Source organism: Dreissena polymorpha, chromosome 14, assembly GCF_020536995.1.
Source record: "Dreissena polymorpha isolate Duluth1 chromosome 14, UMN_Dpol_1.0, whole genome shotgun sequence".
Taxonomy (NCBI): Eukaryota; Metazoa; Mollusca; class Bivalvia; order Myida; family Dreissenidae; genus Dreissena; species Dreissena polymorpha.
Window position 1 is genome coordinate 46490276 of NC_068368.1, and position 22237 is coordinate 46512512.

General features: G+C 34.8%; 2 protein-coding genes and 1 long non-coding RNA gene across 7 annotated transcripts in view; 1 reads left to right on the plus strand and 2 right to left on the minus strand.

Moving 5' to 3' along the window:
• Positions 1-22237, plus strand: part of LOC127857968 (uncharacterized) — a 209465-nt gene that overhangs the window by 42955 nt on the left and 144273 nt on the right. The window lies entirely within an intron of this gene.
• Positions 5768-10360, minus strand: LOC127857335 (uncharacterized). Its single transcript, XM_052393738.1, has 6 exons — positions 10116-10360; positions 9661-9735; positions 8184-8252; positions 7602-7670; positions 6513-6584; positions 5768-5800 (listed from the first exon to the last, which is right to left on the minus strand). Exons 1-6 carry the CDS (start codon positions 10275-10277, stop codon positions 5768-5770), a joined length of 480 nt encoding a protein of 159 aa, XP_052249698.1. The 5' UTR covers positions 10278-10360.
• On the minus strand, positions 12560-20704 carry LOC127857977 (uncharacterized). 2 transcript variants are annotated; one of them, XR_008038708.1, is made up of 3 exons: positions 20662-20704; positions 19947-20084; positions 12560-13690 (listed from the first exon to the last, which is right to left on the minus strand). It is a non-coding gene; the product is annotated as an uncharacterized LOC127857977 (long non-coding RNA). The 2 variants fall into 2 exon arrangements; XR_008038707.1 differs by lacking the exon at positions 12560-13690 and adding an exon at positions 19175-19570.

Here is a 22237-nt window from a genome sequence, read left to right on the forward strand (position 1 = left end):
ATAATTTCATACATATCAGACACTCAGAACATTTTTATCATAATGCAGGCTTGGCGAAATTTAGTCAATAGAAATTGCCGCCATAGAGTCTATTGATGATTTTTGCTTTGGCAGACTCTTGGCGTCAATAGTCCTCTCTATCTTTTTAATAGCGAGAGTTCCGACACGAATTTCGGTCGCATCACTCCTGAATTTAAATACAGGTACACACATATTTGTGACAATTATGAAAGAACATTGCCTAAATAGTATATATTGAGCAAAATATATCGAAATTTACCTGTTGATAAACTATATTTCAAGTTTGTTTCATCCAATATAAATCCTTGAATAGTAAAGGCTCATGTTATCTCCCTTGTAAGGAGGTTAAATTCAACTATGCTTGTAACTGAGTTTGAAAAAAAAAGTGTGCAATATGCACAAAACAGTAAGGAATGAATTTGGAAATAATAATCATAAGAGGACGAAGAAGCAAAAGAATAATTATAATTATTATAACTCAAAATATTAGAATCGACGGTAACGAAATACCCCAAAAGTAATAGGTACGAAATAGCTATGGTACGAAATAAGAACAACAACAACAATGCCAAAATGGTTCCCTAATTGCTTATTATATTAATTAATGATGAAATCTAAGGTACAAACTTCCTTACATGTGTGAAAAATCATGACGGCGCTCTATAACTCGTAAGTATGTTTGTAACAAAGGCCAGTAATTTTCACAAATTGCTTACTATATTAATTAATCAAAACTTAAGGTTCAAACTTGCTTATATGTGTGAACAATCAACTGTTAATACCCTGATATGCAAATGATAATATAGGGCGAACGAACCCAGGGCGAACGGACCCAGGGCGAACGTGTAACTAGGGCGAACGGACCCGATATCTAATGGTTGCCTTTGAGAAAATTATAATTCAATGTCTATGATTTCGAATGAAATACAGGTAATTTTTGTGATCTTAGTTCATATTTGTCAAACAACGGGTAGATTTTAGATATATACACTTGTAAATACTGTAATTCCCATAATAGTATTGCATTTATTTTTCGTTATGGTTTTTACAGACCGGAGTTTCAGCGTTCAGATTTATTCTGAAGGTTACAATACACTAAATGAACGCTTCATGTAGGGCTGTACTCTCTAAAAAAATATCATAGTTGACAGGAAGGCATGTTTTACACTTTTTACCATTATTCAGGTGTTATCTTGCGGAGATAATGGTAGGGCATGAATAGGTGTTCACTACTGAATCCCTGAAATATGATACACTTGAAGACTATAGTAAACCATTGCACTAGAAAAGGTTACATTCCACTAAGAAACGGCCGAAAAAAAAAGTTGCAAAAACAGTCGATTTTGATTTGTGTCAAGTTCTTTCTTGCATTGTACATGACATATCTTTTTTATTGCATAAATCGATTCCGCTTAGAATGGCCTTTAAGAAAAGGTATGGTTATGGGGGTCTCTATGTGCAAAATGTTGCATTTATTTTCGCTCAAAGTTGTCGCTTTTACATTGAATTATATAGGGAAACTATTTGGTGTATTATGACCTAAACGCAAAACCAGGCCTAGTCACAAAGAAGCTGTATTTACAGAAAATCATCATTTTTTTAGTGAGATATTATGCGTTTTGGCAAATTTCACGGAATAAATGCGTTTATTTCACGAATTTAAGGAGCATCGTGAGTTTTTAAGAAAAAAATACGTTTTCAGAGGAAAATAAGAAAAAAATGTACAAAAACTCGTCTTGAGCATCTCAAATCGCAACAATTTGTGCTGAAAGAGCTCATGAACACGTTTTAATAGTTGTTTACTTCTTTTTCTACAAAGCTTGTAACAATATTCCAGTATTTTGACCGATTGTAAATATTTAGGGTAATCGTTTTACGCCTGAACGCCCGTTATAAATCAAAGCTCCGAACGCGAAAGCCACATGGCTTATCAGGCGTTATAATAAAATGCATTTTCAAGCATTTCTACGTGAAAGATCGGTCTGAAAATTGGCATGCACATAGAAAATAGGTTTATAAGTATCGAGAAGTGCTTATTTTTCGCGATGTTAACAGCAAACGTTGTCTTATAGGTTACAATACACTAAATGAACGCTTCATGTAGGGCTGTACTCTCTAAAAAAATATCATAGTTGACAGGAAGGCATGTTTTACACTTTTTACCATTATTCAGGTGTTATCTTGCGGAGATAATGGTAGGGCATGAATAGGTGTTCACTACTGAATCCCTGAAATATGATACACTTGAAGACTATAGTAAACCATTGCACTAGAAAAGGTTACATTCCACTAAGAAACGGCCGAAAATAAAAGTTGCAAAAACAGTCGATTTTGATTTGTGTCAAGTTCTTTCTTGCATTGTACATGACATATCTTTTTTATTGCATAAATCGATTCCGCTTAGAATGGCCTTTAAGAAAAGGTATGGTTATGGGGGTCTCTATGTGCAAAATGTTGCATTTATTTTCGCTCAAAGTTGTCGCTTTTACATTGAATTATATAGGGAAACTATTTGGTGTATTATGACCTAAACGCAAAACCAGGCCTAGTCACAAAGAAGCTGTATTTACAGAAAATCATCATTTTTTTAGTGAGATATTATGCGTTTTGGCAAATTTCACGGAATAAATGCGTTTATTTCACGAATTTAAGGAGCATCGTGAGTTTTTAAGAAAAAAATACGTTTTCAGAGGAAAATATGAAAAAAATGTACAAAAACTCGTCTTGAGCATCTCAAATCGCAACAATTTGTGCTGAAAGAGCTCATGAACACGTTTTAATAGTTGTTTACTTCTTTTTCTACAAAGCTTGTAACAATATTCCAGTATTTTGACCGATTGTAAATATTTAGGGTAATCGTTTTACGCCTGAACGCCCGTTATAAATCAAAGCTCCGAACGCGAAAGCCACATGGCTTATCAGGCGTTATAATAAAATGCATTTTCAAGCATTTCTACGTGAAAGATCGGTCTGAAAATTGGCATGCACATAGAAAATAGGTTTATAAGTATCGAGAAGTGCTTATTTTTCGCGATGTTAACAGTAAACGTTGTCTTATAGGTTACAATACACTAAATGAACGCTTCATGTAGGGCTGTACTCTCTAAAAAAATATCATAGTTGACAGGAAGGCATGTTTTACACTTTTTACCATTATTCAGGTGTTATCTTGCGGAGATAATGGTAGGGCATGAATAGGTGTTCACTACTGAATCCCTGAAATATGATACACTTGAAGACTATAGTAAACCATTGCACTAGAAAAGGTTACATTCCACTAAGAAACGGCCGAAAAAAAAAGTTGCAAAAACAGTCGATTTTGATTTGTGTCAAGTTCTTTCTTGCATTGTACATGACATATCTTTTTTATTGCATAAATCGATTCCGCTTAGAATGGCCTTTAAGAAAAGGTATGGTTATGGGGGTCTCTATGTGCAAAATGTTGCATTTATTTTCGCTCAAAGTTGTCGCTTTTACATTGAATTATATAGGGAAACTATTTGGTGTTTTATGACCTAAACGCAAAACCAGGCCTAGTCACAAAGAAGCTGTATTTACAGAAAATCATCATTTTTTTAGTGAGATATTATGCGTTTTGGCAAATTTCACGGAATAAATGCGTTTATTTCACGAATTTAAGGAGCATCGTGAGTTTTTAAGAAAAAAATACGTTTTCAGAGGAAAATAAGAAAAAAATGTACAAAAACTCGTCTTGAGCATCTCAAATCGCAACAATTTGTGCTGAAAGAGCTCATGAACACGTTTTAATAGTTGTTTACTTCTTTTTCTACAAAGCTTGTAACAATATTCCAGTATTTTGACCGATTGTAAATATTTAGGGTAATCGTTTTACGCCTGAACGCCCGTTATAAATCAAAGCTCCGAACGCGAAAGCCACATGGCTTATCAGGCGTTATAATAAAATGCATTTTCAAGCATTTCTACGTGAAAGATCGGTCTGAAAATTGGCATGCACATAGAAAATAGGTTTATAAGTATCGAGAAGTGCTTATTTTTCGCGATGTTAACAGTAAACGTTGTCTTATAGGTTACAATACACTAAATGAACGCTTCATGTAGGGCTGTACTCTCTAAAAAAATATCATAGTTGACAGGAAGGCATGTTTTACACTTTTTACCATTATTCAGGTGTTATCTTGCGGAGATAATGGTAGGGCATGAATAGGTGTTCACTACTGAATCCCTGAAATATGATACACTTGAAGACTATAGTAAACCATTGCACTAGAAAAGGTTACATTCCACTAAGAAACGGCCGAAAAAAAAGTTGCAAAAACAGTCGATTTTGATTTGTGTCAAGTTCTTTCTTGCATTGTACATGACATATCTTTTTTATTGCATAAATCGATTCCGCTTAGAATGGCCTTTAAGAAAAGGTATGGTTATGGGGGTCTCTATGTGCAAAATGTTGCATTTATTTTCGCTCAAAGTTGTCGCTTTTACATTGAATTATATAGGGAAACTATTTGGTGTATTATGACCTGAACGCGAATTATTTCAGCTAGGCGAAATTGCCGGTCCGCCGGTCCTGACCGGCAGATATCCATTTGGTTCGGAAGGTATAACAAGAATGTCGGTCCGGGTTACCGGCAAAATGTGAAATGACTGCAAACAAATCATATTTTTTTCAAAGTTAAAAATTCAAAGAGCAAACCCCTGAAATCATTGCTTTGATGTTTGCAATAAGTTTGTTACGTACAAATAGCAAATCCAACTGGTTACACAACACCTACACTGGACTTTCAAACACGGTCGCAAAATCGGCAGCTGCGTTCTTACAAAATAGATCTTGGTAGCTTAGACATATTTTTCGAGTAGATAAGAACATTAAAATATGAACTTCTCTATGAAGCATGGCTTCAAAAGGTTGTTTATTAAATATAAACAATGTTCTAGTGATATCTTTATAACATGCACATGCCATAGGTCTCCAAAAAGTTATCATTTTAAATTGTACAACTTAGTGTCTGTTAATCGCAATTTTATTTTCGATAGTTAATTTTTACTTTTGTTTACGTTGTTATAATGCCTAAATGGATATCATTGGTCAGGTAAATATAGTTTGACCAATTAGATGCCCTGTTATATATTTCGTTGGATGGTGCAAAGCCAGATGAAAATACAGCTTACCGAAGATGAGAAAAAAGAAAAGCCGAAAGACTGAAAAACTGTTATCTTATTAGGATAAAGCACTGGCAGGGGCTTGTTGTCAGAGCTAAAATAAAGGGTTTATGTTAATGTACATGTACATAGTTGTGTTGTTGTTTTTTTTTCGGTCCGGCTAAATTTTCTCCGGGCCGGCACATTTTCTGAAATGCCTGTCCGGATGACCGGCAGATTTTTTCCAATTTCGCCAAGCCTGTTAAATGTCAAATGATAATACTGAAGCCGACAAAAACTGTTACCGCAGTATTAAACCAACCACTGACGAACATACTACAGTAACAAATACCGTCAGAACATATATTGACGGGAATATATAGCACTACAAATTATGCGTCTTCTATGACTCAAAATAAAATCTTACAACGAATAAGTAGATTTATGAATTGTGTATTTGATTATTTCCAAATTGAAACTTACACACACCAGAATGAGGACAAGGGCACAAATGGGGACAATATCACACATATCAGACACTCAGTACAGTTTTCCTATCATAGTGTCAGATTATAAAACCAAAGAACTTACCAACATATCGTTCTGTGAATCCACAGTTCTCAGACTATTTTACTTTGTAGACTACATCTTCATCAGCCTGCACAAGGGCGCAAGTACAAAAGTGAAAATAACACACACCCGAATGAGGACACATGGCACAAATGAAGACAATCTCACACACATAAAAAAAATCATAAAATGAGATGAGTATACATCAGCTGCCAGTGCAACATATGCTGACACAATGTATATAGGATCTGGCACGAGTTGTCATATCATACCAAATTTTATTAAACGAGTTCAGGATTTTGTTAATAAGCGAGCCTTTGGCGAGCTTACTAACCAATTTCCTTGACAAGTTTAATAAAATATGGTATGAAATGACAACGAGTGTAAGATCTTTTTTATCACATGCTTTTAAATGAGCAAATTAAATAAATATTTACGCAAACATAATGATAAATCCCGAATGTTGTTAACATTTTGTGACGTCATTTGACGTTGCAACGTCATTTCAGCAAAATGACAAAATGAGATTGGTCAATAAACAAAAACTAAGCCAATGAAAACGCTTAAAAATGTTGTATTACACATGTGTAATAAAAAATGTAATGGTTATATTATATGAGAAACAGGGTATGGCAGTTGATAAATAATGTTAGGATAATATGTTTTGCGATAACCTAATGTGTCTTCTATGACAAGTAATGACAGCCCATTAACAGTAGGTTGACAGTTAATTGTTAACCTTTTCTGTAAAATATCATACTCTGCTGATATCACTAAATGTGTATTAATGTGGAACTTACTTCAACTTCGGCTTGGCACTGTTCCACAGGCCTGTCTTCTTTTCTGGATCTGTGGCTCATATCTTCCTCATCCTGTGCAAGTACAAAAGTGAAAATAGCACAAGCCCGAATTGGGACAAAGGACACAAATGAGGATAATGTCACACATATCAGACAGTCACACTCAGAACATTTTTTTCATAATGTCAAATGATAATACTGAAGCCAACAACAACTGTTACCGCAGTATTAAACCACTGACGAACATACTGCAGTTACCAATAGCGTCAAAACATATATTGGCTAAAATATATAGCACTACAAATTATGGGTCTTCTGTGACTCAAAATAAAACCTTACAACGAATAAGTAGATTATTTATCGTGTATTTGACTATTTCCAAATTGAAACAAGCACACAACTGAATGAGGACAAGGGCACAAATGGGGACAATATCACACATATCAGACACTCGGTATAGTTTTCCTATCATAATGTCAGATGAGAATACCCAAGAGCTTATTGACATATCGTTCTGTGAATCCACAGTTCTCAGACTATTTCCATCTTTATCTACTACATCTTTATCAGCCTGCACAAGGGCGCAAGTACAAAAGTGAAAATAACACACATCCCAATGGGGACACATGGCACGAATGAAGACAATCTCATACGCATTACAAATCATTAAATGAGATGGGTATACTTCAGCTGCCAGTGCAACATATGCTGACACACTATATTATGTAAGGATAATATGCTAAGCAAAAACCGAATGTGTCTTATTTGACATGTAATTACATCTTATTACCAGTAGATGGACAGGAAATTTTTTATTCACATTTTCTGTAAAATATCATACTCTACTGATATCACTGAAAGTGTATTAATGTGGAAATTAATTCAACTTCGACTTGGCACTGTTCCACAAGTCTGGCGTCATTTTCTAATTCGTGGATCATGTCTTGATTAGCCTCTACAAGTACAAAAGTGAAAATAACACACAACCAAGTGAGGACAAAGGACACAATTGAGGACAATGTTACTCATATCAGAAAGACGAGTACATTTTCTTATTATAATTTCATATTGGAATTCTCAAGAACTTACCAAGGTATCGTTCTGTGAATCCACAGTTCTCAGACTATTTCCATCTTCGTAGACTACATCTTCATCAGCCTTCACAAGGGCACAAGAACACAACTTAAAATAACACACACCAAATGGGGACAAGGGGCACGAATGAAGACCATTTCGTACATATAACAAATCATGTGCGTATATTTCTTGCTCTACATAATTATGAGAATGGTATGTGTAGTATAGCATCGTGTGTCTTCTATGATTTGTGATCACAACCAATATGTAGAAAATTAAGCGTTTACTTCACGTTTTTTTTGTAAACTATCTCTCAACTCAGCTCACAAGGCCCAAATTACATTTACCAGAGTTGTATACTTGATGTCCCAATGCCAGCAACAAAGATATATATGACATGATACAGACAAATATATATTATTAATACAATATTGTTAATGTTAGTGTAATCATTATTGTATATAGTAGTTACTGGGCCAGCAATATGCAGAGTTGACAAGCTGCCATGAGACGGCCACAGTATCACTATGTATCATGCTAAAATATACCATACTCTGCTGATATCACACACATGTTAGGTGAAGCTCAACATACAAAAATTTCGGCTTGGGACTCCAAATGTCTGTCGCCATTTCTAACTTCATGGGCCACGTCTTCATCAGACTGCAAAAGTACACAAGTGAAAATAACACCCACTCGACTGAGGACAATAATAAAACAATACCTGCTATTGTAATTATCAAATTTCTATGAAATATATGTTACACATAGGCGATTATGAGAGGTTACCAATTTTATTGTTAAAAAAGTAATTAAAAGTATAAAGTAATGCAAATCTTTCTCCAAACAGTTCTCACACACACAAACGACGCAAACAACTATAGCCATGTATCGAATACGTTTTTGTGGGAAATAGTTCATTTGAAGATATGGTATAGCCACAAATTTACCCCCCCCCCCCCCAGGCGGCCGATAAAAACAATTATCCTTAATCCTACAGTTCCCATGTCATTTCCAACTATGTGGACCAGATTTGCAGAAATAACACACACCCAAATGGAGACAAAGAACACAAATGAGGACAATAATTATTATCACATACATCAAATAATCGGTGAATCAAATTAATATACCTAAGCCACAAATATTGTTGCAACATGAAACTTATAACAAATACAAACTATAATGATGGTACGCCTAGCACTATAATTCAAGTCTCCAGTAGCGGCTGATGGAATCACCCAGGAACAAAAAGTGGAATATTACTGGTAGAGGAAAACCTTATCTTAAAAACATAAATACTTTTACAATGATAGTCATACAATGGAGTAGAGCTGATGATTACCCAGTACCGGTATCGTGACCAAGATAATGAACATCCAACACCCAATACACACCCAAATGAGATCACAAATGAAGAAAAGATCACACATATCAGATAATCGGTAAACAAGCCATACACATTTTTTTTTAATGTCCTATGACGCTCACATTGACATAAACATATATCACTATAGCTTCAAAGCATGTATCCAGGTTAAATATAATTATGTTACAGGCTTAATTGTATGTAAATGCTGTAGGTGTATGTTACTGTCTTGTGAGCGTCGCGTACTTGTCAATTCCACGTTCATTGACGTACTGTTCGCTCAGCCTTATAATAAACATCCTTTTCAAAGTAAGTTACGTTGTGTTGTTCTTTGTCTCTGATAAAAGATACTTCATGAAATAGTAGAAAATCAAATCGACTCTTTTAGTAAATATTATTATAGCCTATAGGCTACAACTAGGTTACATCCATAAATATATCAACGCATCGTTCTGCGTCTTATCAACAATAATGTTATTTGATTTATCATTGACCAGGTCTTCCAGTACATGGTGAAGCAAACATTGCAACAAAACATACTGCTGGTCTGCTTATAACTACAAGTCATGCCTTGTCTACCTTGTGTATGACTTCTGAGGAAATTCCAAAAGACAAAGACAATTATGTTGTACTTAAAATTTTCGGCAAAAAAGCATACTCCACAGATAGCATGCCATTCATGTTCATAAACGTAGAACTTACCATACGAGTAGTATCTTTCTGTGACTTCACATTTGTTACGGCGTTTCCCTCATGATTGACAAGGTCTTCACCAGCCTGCACAAGAACATATATATAAGTGAAACTAACACACAGCCAAATAAGGCCACGTAACACAATTGGGGACAATATTTGTATAACACATTTGTGAAAATAGAATTATTTGAAATTCAAAACATATAAAGCCAACAAACAAGTAATATCACAGTTCATAACCGATCCTTTGTGGGGTAACATCGTCATTTTGAGAATTTATACTAATGATATATACAATATATCTTCAGTCATGATATCTTTGGAGTATTACTTGGCTTTAAACATCAAACGTGACTTTAAAAGATGCAAATTTGACATATTTGTATACAGTTTTGTGGGAAATTCCATGATATGAATGTCACGGTTTACAAGTATATAAAAATCAAATGAACACAACAAACCTTTCTCCATGGTAAATTTGGCACTCCGTAATCGAACCGCAGCTCCTCATTTACTGAAATGTCTTTGATGGCAAACAGGCATAGATGGGGTTTTCCATGTACAAGAACTATTTTCTTCTCTGCATTTTTTCTTATATCTCCCTTTATTGCATCGTTTACCATACGGCCGGCAGAAAATATGTCCTGCGTTGCATCGATGCTAAAAATGTGACAGTTAATGTTATTTAGTAGGCAGCAGCCATATAAATGCATACTGGTTGCTTGAAATCAACTTTTCGAAGAAATATGAGTTATAGTACTCTTTCCCGCATTGATTACAACTTTAATTTAGAGGGATAATTGAGCTTTTATGTGGAACATGCCAATGTTTTTCAACAAAATATACTCGTAGTAACACAAATGAAATATTAATGGTACTCATAATGGGTCAAGAATGCAGCAGGGGTAAGCATTTCAGGCCTGTATTTTTAACATTCCCAGCCCCTTGCGGGAGGGGACTACCCCTCCATTTGCCTACCCCGATCCACCGACACACGGTACGATGATTTGACCCCATGTTCATACCCCTCTAGTTAGACATTTCTGGATCCGGGCATGATCAATATGAAGCTTCAACAGCATGCTTTTCACAAAGAATGCATTCTTCCACCTTAACTCTATATGCATCTACTGAACATGATAAATAAACAAGAGATGTGTTTGTCAGAAACACAATCACCCTACTGCGCCGCTTTGAAGCCATATATGACACTTTACGCACATGCATTATGCCCAGTTTTCTCAGAACACGACTTACATAATTATAGACACTGACATACAAAAGTACACATGCAAAACAATTAATGTCACAGTGTCATACTTTATATATATATATATATGGTTAAAGACAGTGACATACAAATACAAAGCAATTTGCATACAAGTTTGAAAACAAGAGATGTGTTTGTCAGAAACAAAATGCCCCCTACTACGCCTCTTTGAGCCATATAATTGACCTTTGACATAGAAGGATGCCCTTGACCTGTCACCACTCAAAATGTGCAGCTTCATGAGATACACATACATGCCAAATATCATGTTGCTTTCTTCATTATAGCAAAAGTTATGGGCAATGTTAAAGTTTTAGGACGAACGAACAGACTGACTGACGGACAGTTCAACTGCTATATGCCACCCTTCTAGGGGGCATTAAAAAATTAAAAAGAAAACAGTAAAACATACATACCACAGACTTTTGCTGTTGTATTTAAAATACATAAAGCACCCTCTGTTTTCCTCCTCATAATCTTTTTCTAATTGTCTGGCAACTCCCCAGCAAACAATCTATATGGGACCCATATGGGTCCCATGTGGGCACCTATATGGGCCCCATGTGGGCTGCCAACATGGGACCCAGATGGGAAGTGCAACCGGGCTCCACATGGGTCCCATCTGGGCTGCCCCATATACTTTCATGGGGCAGCCCAGATAGGACCCATGTGGAGCCCGGTTGCACTACCCATCTGGGTCCCATGTTGGCAGCCCACATGGGGCCCATATAGATGCCCACATAGGACCCATATAGGTCCAACATGGGCATCCCTTTTACTCAATATGGGCTACATACGGGTAGCCCTTTTAGTTTTACTCAATATGGGCTACATACGGGCAGCATTGTACTAAATATGGGCTACAAACTGGTAGCATTCTATATGGGTTCACAGAGCCTGTAAAATTTTGGACAACGCATTAATGGAAATTCAGGTTATGTTAGAAATAATATGTAGGCTGCAAACATGAAATACTGTGTGTTCAAATTGAACATCAGACAAAAGATTCTTGTACATGTACTTCCAATTTCATTTTTTTAAATGTTTTATCTATTTCTTCTTGCTGGAACAGAGTGATATCAAAGGGTTTAAAGGGATCTTTTCACGCTTTGGTAAATTGACAAAATTGAAAAAAGTTGTTTCAGATTCGTAAGTTTTCGTTTTAGTTATGATATTTGTGAGGAAACAGTAATACTGAACATTAACCATGCTCTAATATAGCCATTATATGCATCTTTTGACGATTTTAAAACCTAAAAATTATAAAGCGTTGCAACGCGAAACGATTGAATAATTTGGAGAGTTCTGTTTTTGTCGTTAAATTTTGTGAAACTACGAAGATTGCTTATATAAGGTATAAAATACGTCAAGAATGTGTACTCGGCGGAATAGCTCAGTAGGCTTAAGCGTTTTTACTTCAGGACTCTAGCAGGACTCCAGGGGTCACTGGTTCGAAACCTGCTCCGGGCAATGTTCTTTTCCCTTTTTTAATTTTTTTCTTGATTTTTTACTGGAGCTTTTACGATCCAATGTTTACATGTATCAATATAAAGCATTTAATGAATAAGTTAAAAAAATGCCCAAATCTGTGAAAAGGCCCCTTTAAGAGCTTAATAGCATTATCCTGCAAGAAATACAAGGTTTTTGTTAAAAGACTTAAAAATTTATTAAAGTACTCTCAACTTTTATTCACATAAAGTATTACACACATATACATGGATTCATACATACATAGCAGGAGGATCCCACGTTAACTATTATACCAGAAAATTCTAAAATAATATGGTGATTCCTAACTTTTTGAATGTAACATCAGCAAAAATATTTTACATTAAGTTGCTAACGAAAACATGTTTCTATCTAATGTTCTATCCGCATGGAGTAATGTTACTCATAACCTATAAACCCAAACCAACAGTAAAACTATTTTATGGAACAATAAAGACATAACTTCAAACAATAAGACGTTTTTCTATAACATTATATATGTCGACCAGTTATACGACTATAGAATTAAGGACTTCTATTATTTTGATATTAAATATATATTACATATGCAGAATACCTTCAAGTATTTTCCTGATGTATACTACACATTACTACAAAGCATACCCATGCATATTAAATCTTTAAACAATACAAATAACACACCATGTACTCAAAGAACATTCGTAGAAAACATACTTGCAACACTAAACAAAATATTTTATAAACTACAAATTAAAAACCCTTCAGAAAAATCCAAAGCTCAAATAAATGGCAAATCCTTTTTCGAGAACAAGTCCATATTATTATCTTTGATATCTTCATACATTCTAGTGTTTTTCGTAATTGCACATGATATATATATATATGTCTTTTAAAACCTTCAAAAACTGGAATGCTGTTTCTTCTTTTGCAAAGGAATATATACCGTTTCATTTCCAGATAAAAAAGATTGTATGCTTTCTTAGAAGATGAGCCTTATAGGAATGGTTTAGGATCAATGGAGAAAAAACTGTCAATTACATTTACAACATTGCTTAATATATTTGATAAAAAAGCTTGAACTATGCAGCAGTCCTAGAAAAGATGGATCGTAGCTTCATCACCAAGATGCTCTTCAAACTCATCCATTTGCTCCAATTGGAAGACTGATGTTCCCTGGCAGTTGCATTGGCTCGTCATCAGTAGCTGACCTAGCCAAGAGCCGCTGCAGCATCCGCTTCATTTCCCTGTTCTCGTCTCTCATTGTTTCCAACACCGTTAAAATCTGTGTAACTGCATCTGATGACAGAGTAAAAAACAACTGTACCTAAAATTATGTTGACAATAATATATATCACAGCTGGGTCGGATATAATTATATCCGATGTGTGCCGATATAACGGCAGCGGGCCCGATTTGTCCCAACAGCTGTTGTACAGCTAGGGCTGATTATAGCAACTTGCACCTATATGCCCGTCAACGTCAATTTGTTTCTTTTATTAGTAGAAGTATGTATTATTATAGATCACTAAATGACTGTGTATTTTATATTTTTTAAGTTGAATTATCTGTTTACATCAATTATTTATGTAATTAACTATCAGGTATTTTATAAGCAGTAATTCCAAAACTGAAATTATTTTAAGTTAAAGTTTCAAGCACAAAAATCAGTTACTTTGTCCTATGAACTGTCTTTGGGAAGGCTCCTCAGTTGTCTGGACGTAATGGGAGTGACCGACCTCTGTCATGCACTGCTGGACATTCCTTGTAAAGACGATGTTGGCAAACGAGGCGGTGGTGAATATTTTATTTTCTGAAATAAATTTGTACAATAAACATTACAAATTTAATTATTTCTTAATACACAGATTTGTTTAATATTCTGCAAATATCATGTGTTTAAATAATCATTAAAATTTGTCCACAGGCAGACAACCTTGGCTTGCGTGCAAGTAATCAAAGACCTATAAAAAAAAAAACATTATATTATACGTTTTTGATGTAATACGTTTAAATTAATATTATCAATGTATGAGATAAGTAAGATTCTCATGCATTAGCATGATTACTAATTAAGTGTTGCATTTTTTTAGGCATGCGCCTGTCTGCCATAAATAGTTTGTATTGAATTTTAGGCTGAATCAAGTTGAGTTAAGCAGTTAAACTAAGAGATTGATCTATGGCGACAATCGAACGTAACGACTTACGTCGCGAAAATACATGGCAAAGGCAAAGCGAATAAAGTAATCTATAATTTGCAATTCAAATTATTAAACACACAGGCATTCATTGAAGGAACAGATAAATAAATAATGCGTGATCAGCAATATATATCTGATTTCAAAAGAAATATATAATTACGTGTATAATATCACAATTTTACAAATTACCGTTTCGAGTGTTTTTGTTTTGAATGTTTTCGCGAGGCGGAATTAACATCTGCGCATGCGCATATTATTTAAATACTTTATTTTTCTGCGCGATTATTTAAATTAAAATTATCTCTTGAAAATAACTACATATTAATCATAGTATATACATTATTTAAAACAAAGCAATATCAAAAACAGAATTTTCAAAAAATGTGCGCTCGATAGCTGATTTTGTCCTTTGTTGGGCGGCCCAAATGGGACCCATATGGGCTGCATATTATTTGCTTATGCATTGATTTTATATTTTTGGGTAAAATATAAGCAGTTGAGATCAAGTTTGTCATACATACGTTTTAAGAAATTAGTTTTTAATCAAATAAATAAAATTTTAAATCTTTTTCCTGATAGCGCAATAATATGGGACCTATATGGGACCCTTAAGGGCATTCCCATATGGGCTAACCCATATAGGTCCCAAATGACTCCCATTTGGGCTTACCCATATGAGTTTGCCCAGAAACAGCCCGGTAACTGATTTTGTGCTTTGTTGGGCGGCCCAAATGGGACCCATATGGGACCTATATGGACTGCATATTATTTGCTTATGCATTGATTTTCTATTTTTGGGTAAAATATTAGCAGTTTAGATCAAGTTAGGCCAGCATACGTTTTAAGAAATGAGTTTTTAATCAAATAAATACAAGTTTACATCTTTTTCGTGATAGCGCAATAATATGGGACCTATATGGGACCCTTATCGGCATTCCCACATGGGCAAGCCCATATAGCTCCCAAATGACTCCCATATGGGAACCGTATGGGACCCATATGGGTCGCATATTATTTGCTTATGCGTTGATTTTCTATTTTTGGGTAAAATATTAGCAGTTTAGATCAAGTAAGTCCTACATACGTTTAAAGAAATGAGTTTTTAATCAAATAAATACAAGTTTACATATTTTCCCGAAAGCGCAATAATATGGGACCTATATGGGACCCTTGTGGGCAATCCCATATGGGCTAGCCCATATTGGTCCCAAATGATTCCCATATGGGCTTACCCATATGGGTTTGCCCAGTAACAGCCCATATGGGACCCATATGTGCATGTTTGCTGGGTCTGTTCTTTGTAATCAAGTCACCTTTATATTCCAAAAGGAAATCTCCTTCTTGAAACATTTTTGATGTGAAAACGCCTTCACCTGAAAACGATTTTCATACAATACAGTCAAGTTACCATTACCTGATCATTACCCATAGCGGGTCACTTTGATGTTCAAGACTGCGTATCGCGATAAAAAGTTGATATTAGATGATATTTTGCACACAGGATCTTCAAGGCATCTTCTTTAAAACGAATTGATTGAGTCGTAATCAAAGCTACTCTTTGACAAACATTTTGGTATGTTTTGCTGATGTGTATATAAGACTTTGTTGACTTCCGTGTTGTTTCAAAATCGAGGTTGAACATTTTTCGCCGCCACATTCTGTAACTCTGTTGGAGAGTAAGAAGTTTACACATTAATTTAAAGTACATTTAGTAGTATTTCTGTCTTCAAAAGTACATTTCAATTTTGATTCGTATAAAAGATTTTGCAACACAATAAATGAAATGAAGATTTTGGGCAATTACAGATCAAGAGTGATAATATTCGTATTGATCACATATTATATTAAAATATATGCAAATCTTGTTGATTCTTACAATAAATGATCTCAATTTTAATGTTTTATTTATTTTCCATGTTCAATTTTGATGATAAGATATGATTCAAACAAATTACACGGTTTATAAGATGCCCATATCTTTTCGATCCATTAAGGATTTTCAACAGATAAATCAACAAGAACGTCTTGCATAAAGTGTAGCTACAAGATTTCATACAAAAAACAATTAATAACAAAAAAATTAATATGATTTATTACTGGAAATGTAACTTGGTCATTGTAAACAACATAGTTCATGTTTTACAGTTCAAATAGCTCATTTGATGCCCCATGAGTGGTTTCGATCACGTGATCCGTTATGGCTACAACTGATCCGTTAATGCATGAATACTGCGGCAAAAAAAGGTATCACAAATACATTTTGCCTGATTTTAAAAATAAGACTATGTGCTGAATCAGTAAGCAAAGGTAATATTTAATCAAACTGGTGTTAAAAAAGTCTCAAAACAGTTATTGCTTTTCACCAGAAGAACTTTATTATGCTACTGATCCGGTAATGGTAACTTGACTGTACAATATTACATTCTTTCCGATTAACAAATAGAACATATCTTAAATGTATAAAGCTGAGTTGTAAGTACAGTCTACTCTTGTTATCTCAACATTGGATATCTCGATTTTCTCGATATTTCGAGGTAAGCTCAATGTCCCAACTTTTTTCCTTCTTTAAATATATTAATAAACATCGCATATCTCGATTTTCGTAATTACGAATAATTTGATATCTCGATATAAAAATTTGTCCCGAGTCCCGATTTTACATGTATTTACTGTGGTTAATCTCGAAGTGCGAATAACTGTGTCGGCAAAGTAGAGAAATTTTTCTTTGATACTTTACCCTCCCGCTTTGCCCGGCTGCTCCCGATACTGTGCGGTAGATAATTGATCCGTTAATTGCATCAATGACCACACGTGTGTAATGTCGTTAACACTTGAGTAAGGCCTGGCAAATTAACTGTTACTTTATCTGCAACTAACAACAATTAATACACAGCCTGTCAAAAGGCTGAAAGACTAATTGTTTTATAAACAACATTCCCAAATGCATTGAGTTATATTTTTGCGTATATAAACCGTCGCAAATTTGCAAAATGTTGTTCATCCTTGAACTCCAACAGTAATTAGCATGGCTAACTTGAAAGATTATTATGAGTTGTCGGTCGAGCAATCCAGAGAAGCACACGGTATCCAACCCGGCTTTTCATATTTATTTTATCCTGAACTTGTATTCAAGTGAAATTTGCATTTCAAAATACAAATTGTACATGTACAGTCAGGGTTTTTTTACCTTATATAACAATATAAGCAATCTAGGCTACTTTTTTCCCCTTTCCGGACCGAAAAATTCCCCAATCGGAAGCTTTTCCCCTCCATAAAACAGTTCAAAACGATTGAATTATTTTACAACAAATTCGCTCGAAATTGTTCAAAACACCGTTTGGTACGCGACCAATTATGGTTCCCAGCCCGTACACGCCGTTCTGGTTACGCATGCGCAATTAATTTCCTTCTATATTACATATAAAATAGTTGAAGTTCGATATCAATTTTTACCATGATCAAGCGCATACCCACTATATCATCATACATCATTGGAAAGATAAATGCATAATCTTTTGAAAAAATGCATGTCATTAAATTCTATGCGTGCTAACTCAAAATATTTACCTTAGAATAGGCAAACCGGTTTTGACAGCTGTGCAGACAACCATTTGGGCTCAAATAGTATGACCTACTTTTAAAGCCGGGAACCATCAACACAAAAAGTAGAGCACACAATGGCTTATTTTCTTATTGCTTACAAATATACCTTCAAGTTGATACCAAAACTAACCATTTGTAATGTATTTTACAAATCCTAGGCAGCATGCACCCAACAATGTGTGCTACGTATCAAACTGACTGCATGTAACCCTAAAAACAGGAGTTCCGGTTTGGGGTTATGTGACCTACATGTTGTTGTAAATACACCGCGTGCGTTCCTTTATTTTTTCTATTGGTTAATAAAAACTGGTCCATATGCAAACAAGTTGACATTTACATTTACGGTTGACGTGTTTGAAACTTTGATTAAAATCTTTCTTCTGCGAGCACACCATATCATGTAAGTTATCTTAATTTGCTCATTATAGATATATTGACGATCTATTTGTGTCAATTCATGCCAGAAAATATTTTATGTTGCTAATTTTACTAATAAATCAGCGCCGGGAATCCAGGCGGTAAAATTGCTATGGTAAATCGTGAAACCAGTTGCACTCTGACGCTTGCTAATTTCCCTCAAAACGTTGAAGTATAAAAAAAACTGTAGTCGTCATTCACTAGAATTATTTAACAATATATCAATATTTATTTGATTTTGATCCTTACTGTTACTTGAAATCGAGTATTCAAAGATTTTTAAAATGGAGCTGTGTGTAGCGTTTGGCTGCAACGCTCATCTTGAAAAGGGGAAGAGTGGATTCCTTAGTTTCCAAACGGAAGAGAATGAAACAGGAAAATAGATTTTTGCAGTGAGATGGTGAGTGTGGTAATAAGGCTGAGGCTTGTTCTGCATCCGGATGCCTTCCCTGACACGGACAACGCCAAGGCATTACAGCATTATTATCTTTGATATCTTCATACATTCTAGTGTTTTTCGTAATTGCACATGATATATATATATGTGTCTTTTAAAACCTTCAAAAACTGGAATGCTGTTTCTTCTTTTGCAAAGGAATATATACCGTTTCATTTCCAGATAAAAAAGATTGTATGCTTTCTTAGAAGATGAGCCTTATAGGAATGGTTTAGGATCAATGGAGAAAAAACTGTCAATTACATTTACAACATTGCTTAATATATTTGATAAAAAAGCTTGAACTATGCAGCAGTCCTAGAAAAGATGGATCGTAGCTTCATCACCAAGATGCTCTTCAAACTCATCCATTTGCTCCAATTGGAAGACTGATGTTCCCTGGCAGTTGCATTGGCTCGTCATCAGTAGCTGACCTAGCCAAGAGCCGCTGCAGCATCCGCTTCATTTCCCTGTTCTCGTCTCTCATTGTTTCCAACACCGTTAAAATCTGTGTAACTGCATCTGATGACAGAGTAAAAAACAACTGTACCTAAAATTATGTTGACAATAATATATATCACAGCTGGGTCGGATATAATTATATCCGATGTGTGCCGATATAACGGCAGCGGGCCCGATTTGTCCCAACAGCTGTTGTACAGCTAGGGCTGATTATAGCAACTTGCACCTATATGCCCGTCAACGTCAATTTGTTTCTTTTATTAGTAGAAGTATGTATTATTATAGATCACTAAATGACTGTGTATTTTATATTTTTTAAGTTGAATTATCTGTTTACATCAATTATTTATGTAATTAACTATCAGGTATTTTATAAGCAGTAATTCCAAAACTGAAATTATTTTAAGTTAAAGTTTCAAGCACAAAAATCAGTTACTTTGTCCTATGAACTGTCTTTGGGAAGGCTCCTCAGTTGTCTGGACGTAATGGGAGTGACCGACCTCTGTCATGCACTGCTGGACATTCCTTGTAAAGACGATGTTGGCAAACGAGGCGGTGGTGAATATTTTATTTTCTGAAATAAATTTGTACAATAAACATTACAAATTTAATTATTTCTTAATACACAGATTTGTTTAATATTCTGCAAATATCATGTGTTTAAATAATCATTAAAATTTGTCCACAGGCAGACAACCTTGGCTTGCGTGCAAGTAATCAAAGACCTATAAAAAAAAAAACATTATATTATACGTTTTTGATGTAATACGTTTAAATTAATATTATCAATGTATGAGATAAGTAAGATTCTCATGCATTAGCATGATTACTAATTAAGTGTTGCATTTTTTTAGGCATGCGCCTGTCTGCCATAAATAGTTTGTATTGAATTTTAGGCTGAATCAAGTTGAGTTAAGCAGTTAAACTAAGAGATTGATCTATGGCGACAATCGAACGTAACGACTTACGTCGCGAAAATACATGGCAAAGGCAAAGCGAATAAAGTAATCTATAATTTGCAATTCAAATTATTAAACACACAGGCATTCATTGAAGGAACAGATAAATAAATAATGCGTGATCAGCAATATATATCTGATTTCAAAAGAAATATATAATTACGTGTATAATATCACAATTTTACAAATTACCGTTTCGAGTGTTTTTGTTTTGAATGTTTTCGCGAGGCGGAATTAACATCTGCGCATGCGCATATTATTTAAATACTTTATTTTTCTGCGCGATTATTTAAATTAAAATTATCTCTTGAAAATAACTACATATTAATCATAGTATATACATTATTTAAAACAAAGCAATATCAAAAACAGAATTTTCAAAAAATGTGCGCTCGATAGCTGATTTTGTCCTTTGTTGGGCGGCCCAAATGGGACCCATATGGGCTGCATATTATTTGCTTATGCATTGATTTTATATTTTTGGGTAAAATATAAGCAGTTGAGATCAAGTTTGTCATACATACGTTTTAAGAAATTAGTTTTTAATCAAATAAATAAAATTTTAAATCTTTTTCCTGATAGCGCAATAATATGGGACCTATATGGGACCCTTAAGGGCATTCCCATATGGGCTAACCCATATAGGTCCCAAATGACTCCCATTTGGGCTTACCCATATGAGTTTGCCCAGAAACAGCCCGGTAACTGATTTTGTGCTTTGTTGGGCGGCCCAAATGGGACCCATATGGGACCTATATGGACTGCATATTATTTGCTTATGCATTGATTTTCTATTTTTGGGTAAAATATTAGCAGTTTAGATCAAGTTAGGCCAGCATACGTTTTAAGAAATGAGTTTTTAATCAAATAAATACAAGTTTACATCTTTTTCGTGATAGCGCAATAATATGGGACCTATATGGGACCCTTATCGGCATTCCCACATGGGCAAGCCCATATAGCTCCCAAATGACTCCCATATGGGAACCGTATGGGACCCATATGGGTCGCATATTATTTGCTTATGCGTTGATTTTCTATTTTTGGGTAAAATATTAGCAGTTTAGATCAAGTAAGTCCTACATACGTTTAAAGAAATGAGTTTTTAATCAAATAAATACAAGTTTACATATTTTCCCGAAAGCGCAATAATATGGGACCTATATGGGACCCTTGTGGGCAATCCCATATGGGCTAGCCCATATTGGTCCCAAATGATTCCCATATGGGCTTACCCATATGGGTTTGCCCAGTAACAGCCCATATGGGACCCATATGTGCATGTTTGCTGGGTCTGTTCTTTGTAATCAAGTCACCTTTATATTCCAAAAGGAAATCTCCTTCTTGAAACATTTTTGATGTGAAAACGCCTTCACCTGAAAACGATTTTCATACAATACAGTCAAGTTACCATTACCTGATCATTACCCATAGCGGGTCACTTTGATGTTCAAGACTGCGTATCGCGATAAAAAGTTGATATTAGATGATATTTTGCACACAGGATCTTCAAGGCATCTTCTTTAAAACGAATTGATTGAGTCGTAATCAAAGCTACTCTTTGACAAACATTTTGGTATGTTTTGCTGATGTGTATATAAGACTTTGTTGACTTCCGTGTTGTTTCAAAATCGAGGTTGAACATTTTTCGCCGCCACATTCTGTAACTCTGTTGGAGAGTAAGAAGTTTACACATTAATTTAAAGTACATTTAGTAGTATTTCTGTCTTCAAAAGTACATTTCAATTTTGATTCGTATAAAAGATTT

Bases quoted from the DNA above. Each gene is read 5' to 3' on its own strand.
- LOC127857335 (XM_052393738.1), bottom strand. From the start codon at position 10,277: ATGGTAAACGATGCAATAAAGGGAGATATAAGAAAAAATGCAGAGAAG. The intron at 8,253-9,660 runs GTAAGTTCTACG...GTACTTTTGCAG, and splicing joins AGAAAGATACTACTCGTATG to TCTGATGAAGACGTGGCCCA. The intron at 5,801-6,512 runs GTAAGTTCCACA...GCCCTTGTGCAG, and splicing joins AGTGCCAAGCCGAAGTTGAA to GCTGATGAAGATGTAGTCTA.